Consider the following 17,201-nt stretch of genomic DNA (forward strand, 5'->3'; position numbering starts at 1 on the left):
AGACCTCCACTCCCCTGAGCTCCGCTAGGATAACAGTATCAGGTTGGAGAGCTCCCTTTGAGCATCCTTGGTAAGCAGTCTTGGCATAGAACGTAGTTAGGCTTCCTCTTGTTTTAGAGAGTTGTCATGTTGAGGCCTCCACTCTTAGGAGCTGGGTGTGAACAGTGATGCTGTGTTCAAATTGGTGTTTCCAATGTTAACTCACTTTATCATTTGTTTTGCGGTCTTTCTTGTTTTTTAGATATTTATCCTGTTGTACAGCACAATGGCCAACTACTGTTGCTTTTATTGTGCTATAGAAATAAAAGTTGAATGATTGATTGATTGATGCTAGTGAACTCATTGGTTATCTGTGGAGTGTTGTTAGGTCTCCTCTCGCTTTAGAGAGTCGTTATGCTGAGGCCTCCATTAATCGAGCCCAGTCGGAGTGGTTGCTATGGGTTGTGTGGCTCTCTGTGAGCCTCCCTGGCGGAACCCCCCTAAGGGGAGTGTTGTTAGGTTTTATCTCGATTTAGAGAGTTGTCATGCTCACCTCTGCTCCCCAGAACTGCGCATTAGATAATGTTCAAGTTTTGTGGCTCTCTGTGAGCCTCCTTGGTGGGGTGATCTTTTAGCGTAGAGCGTAGTTAGTTTTCCTTTCGCAATAGAGGGTCTTTATGCTGAAGCCTCCTCTCTGAGAGCTCCATGGAGGCACTGGAGTGGGTTGTAGGCTCTTTTTGAGCCTCCCTGGTCTTCAAAGTGGGTGTTGCTAGAGTTCCTCTCGCTTTAGAGAGTCATTCTTCCCCCAGAGCTGATAGCAGTATCAGTATCAACTTGTCGGGCTCTTTTTTGAGACTCCTTGGTAAGTGGTCCTTAGCATAGAACGTAGTTAGGCCTCCTCGCTTTTTATCCTTGGCCATATTCCCTTTAAGGTATTCTTTGAATACCAGGCCCTGAGCCCGATGTAGTCAGGGTTTCTGGCCCTAGGGAATAACGACGACCGCTGGTGCGTACCCCTAGGAACTGTGACTCTGTATTAGTTCAGTTGAAGTCATTGACTTATGTCGGCCATACGGACCCCATTCTTCAGCATGGTGGAGTGGGTATTTCTCCCCCATTAGCGTCCTAGGATGCAGGGCGAGTTCCCATTTGAAAATGGGAATGTTTTGGGTAATGAATGTAACCTTGGTTCCATAAGAAGGGGAACTCTTGAATCTCCTTCAGACAATAAGTGGATGATGTGTATTACAGGCACCCTTTTAACCTCTGGTCGCACCAGTAGTGACGTCATAGGCTGTCGCTCGCTGGCCAATGTTATTATCATATTTTGACACATGCTTCAGACACCGGTCATGCCGGAGGCATTCCCCATTAGCGTCCTAGAACGCAGTTTCTTGTTACCCTTCTCAGGTAACTAAAGTTGCATTCGTAACCCAAGATGATTTATATGGAGCAGGTCATCTTTTTAACAAAACAACTGACTAACAGGTTGACTCACCACCTGTCTGGCAGTTAACAAAAAATACCAGCCACTGGCAAAAAAATACCTGGATTTGACTGTTATTGGTTTTAATTTTCCACCATGTACACTTAAAATCTTAAAAAGCTTTAATGGTGTTATATAGGCTCCATATCTTTTTATTTGCATTGGGTACAAATAATACAGATTAAGTTGCATTCTAATCTGCATGTTGACTTTTACTATGGCATTATCCTGTAGGATTTTTTCACCGGGATATGAAACCAGAGAATTTGCTGTGTATGGGTCCAGAACTGGTGAAAATCGCTGACTTCGGACTGGCTCGAGAGATCCGCTCAAGGCCTCCTTACACAGACTACGTCTCAACACGATGGTAAATGTATACAAATTGTGGTTACACTTTATTTCGATTGTCCATTTTAGATATTCCACTAACTATAAGTAACTTTTCAACTACAAATCAACTAACTCTCATTAGAGTATAAGTAGGCTGTAGTAGACTGTTAGATAAGAGTTAGGTGTTAGGGTTCGGGTTAGGAGAATAAGTTCACTTGTAGTTGCCAAGTTACTTATAGTCATTAGAATGTCTGTTGGGAGACCAAACTAAATAAAGTGTTAGCAGATATTAAGCAGACAGTCTACTAATACTCTAATGACAGTTAGTTGACATGTAGCTGCAAAGTAACTTATAGTTAGTAGAATGTCTAAAGCCTGGAACACACTTAGCCGACGCCGACGAACTAGCGCTGATGAAAGCCAACTGTGTTGTCGCCTCGCGTCGGGGTAAAAAGCTGCACTTGAACACACCGAGAGAACTACAGCCGACTGTCAGCTAGAATGCGCGTTCTGTGCCTGCGTGTAAATGTGACAACTGTCTATTTCTGCAGATATATTTATCTATATTCGTCTTTCAAAAAGGAAAACCGACGCTGCAGATACACAAACCGTAAACAAAGCAATTTGTGCTTACCGTTTTGAATATCAATCCTTCTAAACACTTTCTTTATTCCACTCCACTCATGTTGATATTGAAATATTCACCAAGGAACACTCAGGTAAGATGACGTAACATTAGAACAGCCTTCTATCTGTACTGTTTTGACTACTTTGATTGGTTCTTACTGAAGCTTACTGAACGAGTCAGTGCACGAGAATAATAGCAAAACAGCGAGCAGAGTTCTCTCTTTCACCGACGGCCCAACGTCGATTCAACATGTCAAGTCGACGAGGACCAATTTCACCCAACGGTGCGGAACACACTGAGAAAACTTAGTCGGCCGACGCACAAAAACTGCCCGGCGGCTGACCAGCTTGGTGCTTGGTGTATTCTTGGTGTGTTCCAGGCTTAAAGTGGACTATCGAAATAAAGTGTTACCAAAATTGTTTAAAAGAACACAGCGACTTTTTGGGACTTTGGCTTATTCACCGTATCCCCCAGAGTTCGATAAGTCCATACATACGCTTTTCATCTCCGTGCGTGCCGTAACTCTGTCTGACGCACCCACCGCTAGCCTAGCTTAGCACAAAGACTGGAGGTAAACAGCTCCAGCTTGCATACTGCTCCCAATAAGTGACTAAATAATGCCAACATTTTCCTATTTACATGTTGTGATTTGTATAGTCACAGCATGTACAAATAACAGTGTTTCCCCTAGAATTTTTTCTAGGAGGTCCAGGGGCATGCACCTCCGGACGAATTTTTAAAAAAAATAACCCCTTAAACCAGTTAATGCACTGTGAACTTAGATGAACATACAATGAACAGCTGTATTTTTATTAACTAGCATTAACAAAGATTAATCAATACTGTAACAAATGTATTGCTCAGTGTTAGTTCATGTTAGTTAATACATTATCTAATGTTAATAAACCTTATTGTAAAGTGTTACCAATAATGTTAGTTATATATTTTAAAGATTCCAGTCTTTCAACTCAGTCATACTTTATTTAATATCTATTGTTATAAATGATGCCTGCTAATGACAGTTATGGTATCTGCAATTCACTTTCAACCAACAACCTAGAGATAAAAGAGAGTGCTTAAAAGTTATATCAAAATTCCTCAAAGTCAAACTGAGCATGTGCAACTTGCAGTAGTTTCCTCTACTGGCTGAAATGTGAGTGTTTCAAAGCTCTCTCTTATGTGTTTGTGTTCAGGTATCGAGCTCCAGAGGTGCTGTTGAGGTCACCAGTTTATAGTTCACCCATAGACATCTGGGCAGTAGGCTGCATTATGGCTGAACTCTACACACTACGACCTCTGTTTCCTGGCAACAGTGAGGTGGATGAGATCTTCAAGATATGCCAAGTCCTTGGTACAGTAAAGAAGGTATGATCACATGTGAAGATGAACCAACTTTATCAGGGAATTTAGAGCATGTCACAGCAGTTTAAGAGGACTTGAAACAAATTGATTTTTGAGGACAGTGATTTGTCCGTTTTTCTGTTTGAGAAAAAGCTAATTGGTCACGATCATCAGTGACTGAATGATAATTTCAAGCAAGTCGGTTGTTGACTGAGTTGGTTGGGCCATTAATTCATTAATTGAGAGTTGAGTCCTCTGGTCATTTATATATTTTGGTTGGAGAATCAGAGTATATGACTGGGGTGGAGTGGGAGCGGAGTGATTTTGAATGGAGTGAGGAGTTTTTAAGTGTGTCGTGGCTTTTACTCGCTGCGAGAGCGCTCCACTACCACTCTATCATGACTACTATTCATGCTCGTACAACAGCCCATAATATAACTGCATTTTTAGCAAGAATGCACACTTAAACACATTTAGCTAGCTAGTTACAGATCAGAAAGAATGTGAAGGTTATGATGACGGCAATGGACATGAGCGGGTGGTTATAGTTCTCAAGGAATTTGTTTGTACCTTCTAGATAGGCTACTAAAAATAATCGTGTGAAAGCACATTTTAAACCGGTAGCACTTATTTACACACTCATCCTTTTTCGAATAAGCAGAAATCTGTAAAAAAAATTGTGAACCGTAGATAAACTTTTTTCTGTCAGGACCACTATCGTCAAATATGATTGACAATTAGCATACAGTTTGGATTGGCGGTATGGTTCCGTTCTGGGCAAGAACTCCCTGCGCATCCATGCAGCCTAGCATGGATAAGAGCAGGGAGAGCAGCAATAACGCCCCTTGGGGTAAACGGAACAGAACCAACATGAATGTATGCAAATATATTGAATTCCATATTTTAAAGTACAACATAATTCGAGAATTTATTCTGATTCAAGGGGAATCAGAATGCCAAATCCTGACTGGCGAGAGGAGGAGCTGGGGATGGAGGAGGGTAATTCGCTCCTGAGAAACGCGATAGCTGCTTATAATACTGAAGGAGCTTATATATGTATACAGTGATAGGTATCTTATTCCTATAGGTAGATGTGGATCAGATGAGAGTCAGCTGATGCGAGCTTGACTAACATGACCTGCCAGAACTAACGTTACACTTGATAACTTTTAATGCTGATAACCATCTAATATGCTTAATATATGTTATGAACAGAACTTTTGTGAGTTTTCAAAGTATTATACTTAAATACTTTATCCGCAAATTTCCTCAGGTAGTGAAGACGGATTGTTTTTTCTGATATCAGTGAGCGAGGAGTGGAGTGAGAAATGGTGAACCCGGAGTGGAGCGGAGTGATTATTGAATGCTTGGAGCGCTGAGGGTAAATTGTTGCCGCTCCACCCCGCTCACATACTCTGGTATGTGAAAAAGTAGCTGGTGGCATTAGATTTTGGGCCAGTAGCGAGTGATCCCAGGCATCCTTCATATATGAGGTTGAGCTAAATGCGACTAATAATGATTTGTTTATGATGCGTTTTATTTAATTAATCTCTATTAAAATATTTTGTTTCATGGGTAAATGGGTAAAGAGTGCTTGATGTAGTAAACATTGATTATTTTCCCTTGCAGTCAGACTGGCCAGAGGGTTATCAGCTAGCTTCTGCGATGAACTTCCGCTTTCCCCAGTGTGTTCCTACACCACTGAAAACTCTGATCCCCAACGCCACCAATGAGGCTTTAGACCTCATGAGAGACTTCCTCTACTGGGACCCAAAGAAAAGACCCTCCGCTGCAAAGGTACATACGTATGTGTTCATGTGGACTCCAGGACAAATTGCAGTTTGGTATGTAATCTGACAAAAGTTGCAGAACCACTATTAATCCTTTCACAGGTAAGTTTAAAATATTCTAGCTGACCCCCCACCGTGATTTTTTTATTTTAGAAGGCATCACCTTTATTATTTCCATGGCGAGCTTGTCAGGCTTGTCATGTGACACACCGCAGCTACAATAGCGCTGTATTGATGACATGTCACTTTTATTCTGCCACCATTTTGGCTTGAGGTCACCGTTTGGCTTGAGGTCATGGTGCAAAGGACCCTAGTTTAAAATTACTCCGAACCATCCCTTTAACGGTGGTCTGTATCTGAAACAAAAGTGTCACTCTTTAGACCCTTGCAATAATATGTGTTGTATATAAATACAAGAGACTTGTGAGCAATGGAGGAAGGGGGTGATTAATAATAAATTATTATTATTTTAATTTAGTTAATTTTAGACAATAACAAGTATATTTTTTTAAATATTTGTTTGTGTAAGTAATTGTTTCTAAACATCATTTCAGGCGCTCAGATACCCCTACTTCCAAGTGGGACAAGTTTTGGGTCCCCGTCCCATGACCCCTGATGTACGGAAGGCTCAGATAAAGACCGTCCTGCCCAGTGAACCCAGATCAGAGTTGCAGTGTGTCTCAGAAACAGTGCTGCCATCACAGACTAAAGGCCAAAGTAGAAACTCCCATCAGCCACTGCAGCAGATTCCTCTGCCTCAGTCTCTTTCTCAGACAGACCCTCTCGCTTCATACACACAAAAGGTACAAAACCTCCATATCAAATTTAAAGTCACCATGAAATTAAAATACTGCAATATTCCAAAAAAAATTTTATTCAATATTCCCTATTTATTATACATGATGTATCTGCACATTTTTTATTATTTTTTATTATGTGCCCTCACAATCTTTAATCAAAACATTGGAAATCAATGGGGCATTTAAACAACACCATGAATGAATGTTGAAAATAGGCAACTCATTGTCAAGTTGTTAACATATACAAAAGTTTGTACGGATCAATAGTTTAGAAAAGTTTTTTAATATTTTTTATTAAACATGTAATCATATTATAATGATTTCTGAAGGATTTCACAGGAATAAATTGCAAAATAAAAATATTAAAATGACTAAATTGTGAAATATTTATTAATTTAGTAATTTTAATCAAATAAATGTTGCCTTGGTGAGCAAAAGAGACTTCTTTAAAAAACACACACAGAAAACAAGCTTATGCCAAATGTTTGACCCACTAAAAGCTGATTTATACTTCTGCCTCGGACCTACGCCGGAGCCTCTAAACTGTAGGCTATGTGTTGGTTTTAATTTATGCTTCTGCGTTGTTGTCCGTGTTGACGTGCAATTACACATGCAGAGGGAGCATGTGTAACCCGAGGGAGGGGTTCTAGCAGACCAATCACAGTGCTTGCGGTTCACATAGAACTGGCACGTTGTTACATTTCTGGATGAGCTACGGCGTGAGTTTGACGCAGAAGTATAAATTGGGCTTACCGTAATACCTTTTATGTTACTATGAGACCGTTGTATTAGAATCATTTGCCAACCTTGTCTTTGCAAAGTTACCGTATTTTCTGGACTTTAAGTCGCTCCGTAGTATAAGCATCAGTCAAAAAATGCGTCATGAAGAGGAAAAAAAACATATAAGTCGCACTGGACTATAAGTCGCATTTAGAAATTTATTTCACAAAATCCAAGACCAAGAACAGACATTTAATCTGGAAAGGCAAGTTATTCAGCTCCACAATAGCACTCAGAACAACAGGCTAAATAGGTGTCCGGCATGTTAACGTAACACATTAACAGTTATTCAGCTACACAATAGCATAAAGAACATATACATGGGAGGCTGAATAGGCTAAATTAACATAATTGGCCAGCGAGTCCAACAAGTTACCGGTAAGCAAGTTCACCAAGCTCCCGCGATCTCATTCCACAACACTGAATTCATTGAATTCTTCCTCTGTGTCGCTTCTGATCAACTCCGCTAACTAGAGTGCCCTCTCGCGGCTGTAGACTGTAATGTTTTCTCTTGGTTCATCTCTGTCAGTATGAATTCATTTTGATATATTATATAAGTCGCACACCTGACTAAAAGTCACAGGACCAGCCAAACTATGAAAAAAAAAAAAGTGCGACTTATAGTCCGGAAAATACGGTACTGTATATCCAATCAACTCAAGTCATGATCAGCAAAAACAAAAAAGCAAAGAAACCCAGTTACTCTTTGGTTCCCACGTGAGGATGCCATAAGGGGACATGGAAGATATGCAATTTTCTATACAGCCCCTTTACCTTTTTCATACGAATTACATCAGTAACACAAACCAGAAACAGAAATCCATGCACCTCTATGATGGGTGAAATTATTTTCTGCAGTAATGTCACAGCAGTACTTGGGAAAGAAAATGACCCAAAATGTTGGTATGTTGAGGTACAGTCTGTTGCTTATATAAGCCAAATGTCCACTGCATTTCTGCCTTTCCTAAAAAAAATAAAATTATAAATTAAACTCTTAAAGATTTCCTGTAGTAGTTCTCTATTGCATTTTAATACTCATATGAACATCAGCATAATTATGCTTTGTTTTCCTAACATGAGGTGGTCGGGGGTGAGAACAGTTTGATTGGACTGAAGAATGGTCGTAGAAGATGGGGACAGTCAAACATGAAACCATCAGACAGCTGGGATGAGTCTGACTGTTCTGATACCGCAGCTTCCCTCTCTAAAAAACCCAGCAAAGGCCTTGAGGAGGAGAAAACTACTCCACAGTATGATTGCTATATTCAAAGATTAACATCAGCAGTATTTACACTGATTTAATCTTTAGCACATTTCAATGAGCACACTATTCTAAAACCTAGTACGCAGCCTTGCTGTCTACTGACCTAGAAATGTGCCTATGAAACCTACAAATAATATCTAGTATAATGGCTGCTGACTAGGTTTGAGAACAGGGCTTTTATGTTTCTATATTTCACTTTCCATTTCAATTATTCCATTTCAGATTTCACTCTTTCCTTCTTTTATGCTATGAAAATCTTTGCAGGCCCAAGGACCAGAAACCCCTTTACACATTTAGCACTGTAACCAAGTTACCAAATACCAGCAGACTGAACCAGCCAGACTCTAGTCACCATATCACCTCTTCAGCCAGACAACATTACCTGCGCCAGTCCAGATACCTGCCAGGTAAGATCTCAGTTTGATTTAGTCACTTCATGTGTGGTGATTGATCTTTTGTGTATAAATTGCAGCGGTGCACAATACATCATATAATGAACAAGGTGAATGATAATCAATGCATATCAAACCCAACCACAATGCAATTCCTGACACAGCTTTCCCTATTTTTGGAAAAGTGGTAAATGTGTATGTGAACACCCTTTTTGGCTAGTTTGCTGAAAGTGGACCTATTATTAGCCTGGTTCTACCAGACTCGTACATTTAATTTGTACAGAGAGTCTGGCCTCTCTCCATTGACAAGCGTTAACTTCCTTGAAGGCGGGTACTCTGTTGAAGTTTAAAACTATTGGATCTGCCCAGAGTCACTCTGGATCTGCCATAACCAATCGCTAACGTTTGGTCGTGACGTATGACGACTCAAACTAGCGCACGACCTCAACGTCATCGTTCTCAGTCAACTGAAGTCTGGTCCCTCTCGCTTAAGACTGCCCTCTTGCTGGCTCTAGCGTCAGTCAAGTGAGTTAGAGACTTGCAGGCTCTGTCTGTGGATCCTCCCTGCCTCGAATTTGGCCCTAACAACAGCAAAGCCATATCACCCTGTAGCCCAAGACTGGTTGCCCACTGAAGCTAAGCAGGGCTGAGCCTGGTTAGTACTTGGATGGGAGACCTTCTGGGAAAACCAGGTTGCTGCTGGTAGAGGTGTTAGTGAGGCCAGCAGGGGGTGCTCTCCCTGTGGTCTGTGTGGGTCCTAACACCCCAGTGTAGAGACAGGGACACTATACTGACAAAGAGCACCGTCCTTCAGATGAGACGTTAAACCTAGGTCCTGACTCTCCTTCTGTAAAACCACCTCATTCGAGCGTAAAAACTGTTTTTGCGAAATTGATGTGTTGCCATTGGGTGTATTTTCAATTAGCAATTTCAATTTGCGCAATTTGAAGGGTAATGGAAACGCAGCTACTGCTAATGATTTATGAGTTTTAAAAAAAGAGGAGTGGGTGGATTATCATTATAGGGTGGTTGTGTACACACACTGCCGACACACATTTATGTTCAAACACCATGTAAAAGTGAATTTTGCATAATAGGTCCCCTTTAATTAAGTCAGAGTTTTTACTCATTGATTCTGTCAATCCTAGGGTTAATAAGCAAGAACACACCATCTCTGAGCAACAATGAGTCTCAACAAGACTTGTGGGACACCTCAGCTCTGATAAACAAACCTCTCGCACCCATTGGAGGAGCTCCAATGTCCAGAATCAGCCCAGGTGAGCATACAGCCACACACTTATATCTATATCATACTTGAATTAAAGCTGAGACTTCAACAAAACGCAATACACAATTAATTTGCATTCATCCAAGACATAGTGCTTGAGGTCTTTTAACCCTAGAATGCATGAACCAAACAACCTACACAAATGCATAAATTGGGTCAAAATTAACTACTGTATTTATTGGTTTTCTTAAAATGAATCAATTTCTTGTTAATAAAATAATGAAAATAATTTGATACACAAATGTTTTAAGTTATCTGATGTTATCTTATTATTTGTTCAATAAAATTTGAAATTTTATTATTTTTTAAATGCAGTTGTACTTTTTTTAACAAATTTTTTTTCCGAACTAATTTAGAACTACGGTAAATTATGCTGTAGTTTAAAGGGGTGGTTGAGTATGATTTCACTTTTCTAACTTTAGTTTGTGTGTAATGTTGCTGTTTGACAACATTACAAACAAAATCTGCAAAGTTACAATGCTCAAAGTTCAAAGCAAAGGGAGATATTTGCTTTTAACCCCTTATATTGGCATCGCCGGCGGCCCCACAGCCATTACATATTTAAAACAGTAATATCCTATACTAAACCTAAACTAATCTTGACAAACTATATATCATTTGAAAGCTTACAATCTCTAGTTTACATTTATGTGATGTTCAAAAGATAGCATCCATTCAATTCTTTTAGAAAAAAAGGTCTGAAAATGTTTTAAATATAAAGAAAAAAATAATAGATTCACCATTTGTGATGTGGCAGCGTGCTATAATGCACATACGCGTTCTTTTTGTGTTTATTAGAGGTTGAATTAATTTCAAAATCTGCCAAATGTCCAAAACTACTTCTGAATAGGATGTCTACTTCATAAGTTGTATGAAAATTGTAAAAATAGTGGTTCAGATCACTCAAACAACATATGGAAATGGAGGTGCCCTTATATGGGCAGTAATGTCAACTAGTGAAAATGTTTGGTACTGCGCCCAAACAAAATATTACTGAAAGCTTATTTTTTGAGATATCAACCTAAAATTTGATTTTACATTTAACATTTTCAGATTTTTGGCTTTGATTTTTTTTGCATTTTTAGAGTCTTCCAGGTTTTGAAAATATATATTTTATATAAAATATGAATAATTCAATTTTTAACATTGTACATTTTCAGAAACTCAAACTTCTATAACTTTTTTTCTGTTTAACTTTCTTAATTTAGTTCACTTCTACAAAAATCGGACAAATGTCTTCTTTAAAACAAGACCAATCTTACATCTATGTTCCAAAGCATTCTTGAATTACAACCATTTAAGTTCAGAATGTGCATTTTCATGTCTATAAAAAAAGGGGGGGTTAACCCCTTTAACCTTAAGGGGTTAAAGAAATTGTTTGTTTAAGGACTACAACAAAGGCTGGTAGGGACTACACGACATTCCTAAATGTACATAAACCCTGCCCCCGGGAACACGTAGTCCATGTTGAGAAGAGGGAGAGTTGTTGTAGTCCAGCACATTTGTGAGTCAGCTCAAACTTTAGCATCCATCTTTTCACATGCAATAGAAAGTCACTCTGTGTGCATCTGACAACAGTTCCTATACGAGCGATTTGTAGATTATCATGACAGAATATGCTAATTGAAGATAGTTAACTCAACATCAGCAACATACATTCATCAACTAACCATTCAGAGACGTCCTGTTGCATTCTACGCGTTGTCACTTCTTCTTGAGTTCTCCATCATTGTCTGACTCCGTTTAAACATAAAAGGCAGAACAGTTTCTGTCATTTTAGTGTGTGTCTGCGTGAGGTAATCGCAGCTGCTAACATACACAAGCTCTTGAAAGCCCGCCCTCTCTCGGGAGCAGCAGCTAATTTGCATTTAAAGGGACAGACACAAAACGGTGCGTTTTTGCTAACCCTCAAAAAGTGACAACTTTAACATGCTATATAAAAATATCTGTGAGGTATTTTGAGCTAAAACTTCACACACACACTCTGGGGACATCAAAGATTTATTTTACATCTTGTGAAAAGGCCATTTTACCACCCCTTTAAACTTTTACTCCCCACATTTCTTGTGGAATGTGAATGAATAAATGCGGGACATTTGACAACCTTTATGCAACCTTGGGGTAGTGATACAAATATGACATTGATGAGTAAAACACTGAACAAACAAATGTTATTTTAACATAGTTTTAAAACCATGAGTCAATTTTGCCTCCTTTATGCATTCTAGGATAAGTAAATGAGGCAACGTAGCAACCAATTTGTAGAAAATCCCTTATCCTCTTAGCTTAGTAGTTTGAGCCTAGTAGTCTTATTTGCCTAATGTTAAGGACCCCACATTACTGACCTAGTGTTCATTCAGTCATATTCTTAACTTTCCCACCTGATCTCACTACTTCAGTGTTGTGCATCATTCAGAAATAAATTGACAATGCCTTTTAAATTCAAATCAGAGGATGACAATTTAAGAATTATAATTCAACATTTAAATGGATAAAATAAAAAGAAACATTTCTGTTTTATGCATTATCTCAAACACAGCATATAAAAAAAGAAAAAAAAAAGAAGATACCTATACAAATACAGAAATGCCTATGTCATATGGCAACATCTGTTTCATGGCTGTATAATTATTTTGACAGAATAGGACTTTAAATAATTGTTAAAGCATTTGAGAAACAATATTCTACATATCTGGGTATAATGGGCATAATTGGTTAACATTAGGAATAATGTTTTAATAATAAATAATTATTTATGTTTTGTAACTAAACTTGTCAATGGATAATTCAATTATTTTGTTGTGTGGCTGTTTTGATTTTTAACCTTCCATTTTCAAATTCAGTTGCCAGATCACTTTCATTTAAATCTTTTGAATTGACATGATACCAAATTTAAAATTCTGAATTTTGCACAACCCGGCTTCATGTAATTCTAATTCTTGTCTACTTTTACTGTAATACTGTCCATCATTTCTCCCTGCATGGATTCAGAGGAAACCAGCAGTAAAGCCACAGATAAAGCAAAAGAAAGGACACTAGAACAAAATGAACAGGTCAAAGGTACATATAGCAACAGTGCTGTTCTGTTTTTCTCCACATCATGGATTTTGGCCTGTGGTGTAACTGTCCGGAAGACATTTAAAAAAAAATTGCCAGTCATTGAGGAAATTGATTACTTAAAGTCCCTCTGTACGTTGACGTGATTGGTTACAAGGTTGTTTGTGATGTCAGAAACAGCAGCGATTTCAAACCACGTTTTGAGACTGTCTATGGTTCAGTGCAGTTTGAAAAAATACTCAACAAAGGTGTTGACATGAATTTGCACATGGTTTGTCTTAAAGCATATTAAAAACACCACACGGATATATAAACAACATTAAAAGCTTGCTTTTCACCACAGGGGGACTTTAATACTGAAATTTGGTAGAATGTGTCAATTTAACACCTTAAGTGGATATATTTTTCAAAATTATAGAGAATCAAGGCCTTGTTTGATTGTTTGTTTAGCTGGTTGTGCTCTCTTTCTTGACTCTTAAGTTGTGGCCTCTGCTCACAGGAAACTTTGTAACCACCACATACAATCTCTCTGGAGGATACATGCCTTCTTTCCAGAAGAAGGAAGTGGGATCCGTAGGACAAAGGATTCAGCTCGCCCCGCTCGGACACCAGCATGCACGTAAGAGTTCGGTTTTACAATTCAATATCTAATAGTCTACCTCTCTCTACTTCTAGTTTTGACTTTCTGTGTTTGTTAAAGGGAAAGTTTACCCAAAAATGAAAATTAGCCCATGATTTACTCACCATCGGCATCAAGTCGTCCTAGGTGTATATGGCATTCTTCTTTCAAATGAATACAATCAGAGTTATATAAAAAAAAATGTCCTGGCTCTTCCAAGCTTTATAATGGCAGTGAATGGCCGTTTCTGTTTTGAAGTCCATAAAAGTGCATATATATCCATTATAAAAGTGCTCCACATGGCTCTGGGGGGTTAATAAAGGCCTTCTGAAGCGAACCGATGCGTTTGTGCAAGACAAATATCCATATTTAAAACTTTATGAAGCAAAATAACTAGCTTCCGCCCAAACAGATTCCACTTAAATGTAAGCGCAACTTATGTCGAGAAATGCGACGTACTGCTGATATTTACGCTACACCATGACGCACTACACTACTTCTGACGCCGTAAGTTGCGCTTTAGGCGTAAGTAGACTGCGTATGGCCGGAAATATGGAATCTATATGTGTTAAAGGGGTCATGAACTGAGAATTCAAATTTTCCTTGATCTTTTGACAGTTAAGAGTTTGTTATACTATATAAAAAAAAAACTAAGTTTCAAAACTTCCTTGTTATTCCAAAAACTGCTTTTATTGAAACCAAGGCCAGCAAACAATAGTATCTAAAAAGTGGAGACTTGTGACGTCATAGGGCAGCGAAAGACCGCCTTAGCAGAAGAATATCAACGCCTACGTCTACATCACCGCGTCTTTAGCCCCGCCTACTGGAAGGTTAGTGAATAGTGACATGAGAACGAGTAAAGATCGACACATGATCAATACCATTACCTTCCAAAGGATCCTAATGCTAGGATAGTGTTTTTTTTTTCAACAATGTGAATGTCTAATGAGGGCATTATTTGTTTGTATATGGTGCATTTCACTGTGGATTATTCAGTAAATTTCGGCGCAGGCTTTGTAAACAGACTTTTAAGATATGGATCTGCCAGCTACGCCACAAACATGCAAGTAATTATGTTTATTCTAATGTCTGATCTATGATCAGTGATTTCTGATGTTTATTCAAATTCAGACATATTATCTCTCAAAATCGTTCAATACTGTTTAAGCATCAGTGAATCGAGCCAATGATTAACAATCAACTTCATGTCGTTTCTCTTAGTAGTATGAACATAAAATCCAAATCGCCCAATCTGTCAATCACACATTGTGAGTTTATCTGGACACTTGCCAAAACTCGTTATGAAATCAATGATGCTGTTACACTACACAACGAAGCTCTTACTGTATTTACATCGTGAAATAATTTGTGAGAGTGCAGAAATTGCGTTGCAAGATCTCTGCATTCAATGTCATCTGCTCAATGCTCACTGCAACCTTTAATGTGACGGAATAGATCTAAATATATGATCAATACTTTTCACGATTCGTTAAACTCGATAGCTGTAATAGTAAAAACATAGTAAAAGATTTCGAGAGAGTTCCACATGTAATACTAGCTATTTAATATGCAAAGATGTCAGCCAATCACAGCAGTGGGCGTTTACACTTAAATCTCACACAGACCCTTAAAACAGAGCGTTCAAATCAGAGGCTAAAATCAGGGTTGGAAAAATGCCTTTTATTTCCAAATTACCGGTATGACTTTTTATTTGTTAAAATCATACTAACATTATTATAAGGGCACCCCAGGAAACATTATGAAATAATAAAATAATCCATTACATGACCCCTTTAAATATGGATATTTTTCTTTCACAAATGCATCACTTTACCTCAGAGGGCCTTTATTAACCCCCCAGAGCCGCGTGGAGCACTTTTATAATGGATATATGCACTTTTATGGCCGGCCATTCACTGCCATTATAAAGCTTGGAAGAGCCAGAACATTTTTTAATATAGCTCCGATTGTATTCATCTGAAAGAAGAATGTCATATACACCTAGGATGACTTGAGGGTCAGTAAATTATGGGATAATTTCATTTTTGGGTGTACTATCCCTTTAAGACTGACATCATTGTGGAATCACGATTTGTATGCTTTTCTACATGGCCTGCATATATTGATATAATTATGTTGGCTTTGCAATACTGATATTCAATTTAAATGTGAAGTGTGTCATTTTGTAAAATATTTTCTTGTAAAACAAAAGGAGAAGGCACATTAATATTCATGATGAAAGCAGCCTTCCACCATCCTATACATGCTATATATTATTAGACTGACGTTGCAACATTGTCTCCGATAATGGCGTAATGGTTTGAGGGGTGATTATCTGTTTGTCTCAGTCTAGTTTGAAATCCATTTGGTGACACTTAAAGGAACACTCCGACTTTTTGGGACTTTAGCCTATTCAACTTATCCCCCAGAGTTAGATAAGTCCATACATACCTTTTTCATCTCCGTGCGTGCTATAAGTCTGTTTGACGCAGACTGTACGGTTAAAATATGTCTGTCTCATGTGACTTTGTTTTTTGTACACTCTGTGACTATACAAATCACAACATGTAAATAGGAAAATGTTTGCGTTATTTTGTCACTTATTTGAATTAGTATGCTAGCTGCAACCATTTACATCCAGTCTTTGTGCTAAGCTAGGCTAGCGGTGGGTGCGTCAAACACTTATAGCACGCACGGAGATGAAAAAGGTATGTATGGACTTATCAAACTCTGGGGGATAAGTTGAATAGGCTAAAGTCCCAAAAAGTCAGAGTGTTCCTTTAATGCCACAACCTACACCAGTGTTTTCCATACATTGATTTATCAGTGGTGGCCTGCCACAATATCAACATTGACCCCGTGCCCCCCTAAAGGGACCAAGGTCCACTCACCAGTTTCACAAAATCCCGTCGGAAACACTGTACACGCTTTATCTTTATACTTGCTATAATTCTTCTCAGCCCCAAAATGTTTAACTCCTCCTAGAGCTTTCAAGCTTTTCATTCCTTTTGTTCTTGCTCTTTAGAAAATGTTTGCTTCATTTATATTGTTCTACACATCTATTGCTAGAGCTATTTTAAGATCTGTCTTATCCTTCTTCATTCACTCACTCTCTCTGTCTATCCCTCTCAACTCATTTATATCTGCTCTTAGTTGATCTCTCTGCCACTGCTGACTCTAAAACTGGCAAAGCTAAACCTTCAAAGTCCAAACCTTCCTCTACAGTTTCAGTCAATGAGATCTCTGAAGGTAAAAGCTCAGAACAATTCTCCTCTGAGGGACCAAAATTAATGTTGCCACACCTGCTAAGGTTTTTTTGTGTTTTTTTTTGCCTAATACTGTGGATTTTTTTTAACAGATTCCTTGCTATTAGTGACAGAAACACTGAAAACATTGTCTTGCATTTGAATTTAAATATACTTTGATTTGAATAACTTGCACTAGACT

At 38.5% G+C, this 17,201-nt stretch overlaps 1 protein-coding gene across 12 annotated transcripts in view; it reads left to right on the forward strand.

The window, feature by feature from the left end:
- mak (male germ cell-associated kinase) overlaps positions 1 to 17,201 on the forward strand; it is a 32,415-nt gene that overhangs the window by 14,501 nt on the left and 713 nt on the right. For 3 of the 12 annotated variants that reach the window (XM_079602684.1, XM_079602681.1, XM_079602680.1), the window contains 10 exons: positions 1,700 to 1,832; positions 3,617 to 3,788; positions 5,394 to 5,561; positions 6,109 to 6,357; positions 8,215 to 8,384; positions 8,663 to 8,805; positions 9,939 to 10,067; positions 13,070 to 13,138; positions 13,635 to 13,754; positions 16,908 to 17,003. In XM_079602684.1, the coding sequence (XP_079458810.1) occupies positions 1,700 to 1,832; positions 3,617 to 3,788; positions 5,394 to 5,561; positions 6,109 to 6,357; positions 8,215 to 8,384; positions 8,663 to 8,805; positions 9,939 to 10,067; positions 13,070 to 13,138; positions 13,635 to 13,754; positions 16,908 to 17,003 (1,449 nt within the window). The remainder of the gene's footprint in view (positions 1 to 1,699; positions 1,833 to 3,616; positions 3,789 to 5,393; positions 5,562 to 6,108; positions 6,358 to 8,214; positions 8,385 to 8,662; positions 8,806 to 9,938; positions 10,068 to 13,069; positions 13,139 to 13,634; positions 13,755 to 16,907; positions 17,004 to 17,201) is intronic. The other 9 variants (XM_079602688.1, XM_079602683.1, XM_079602687.1 and 6 more) reach the window with 3 other exon arrangements.

The sequence above is a fragment of the Phoxinus phoxinus genome (genome assembly GCF_949152265.1).
Source record: "Phoxinus phoxinus genome assembly, chromosome: 24".
Classification (NCBI taxonomy): domain Eukaryota; kingdom Metazoa; phylum Chordata; class Actinopteri; order Cypriniformes; family Leuciscidae; genus Phoxinus; species Phoxinus phoxinus.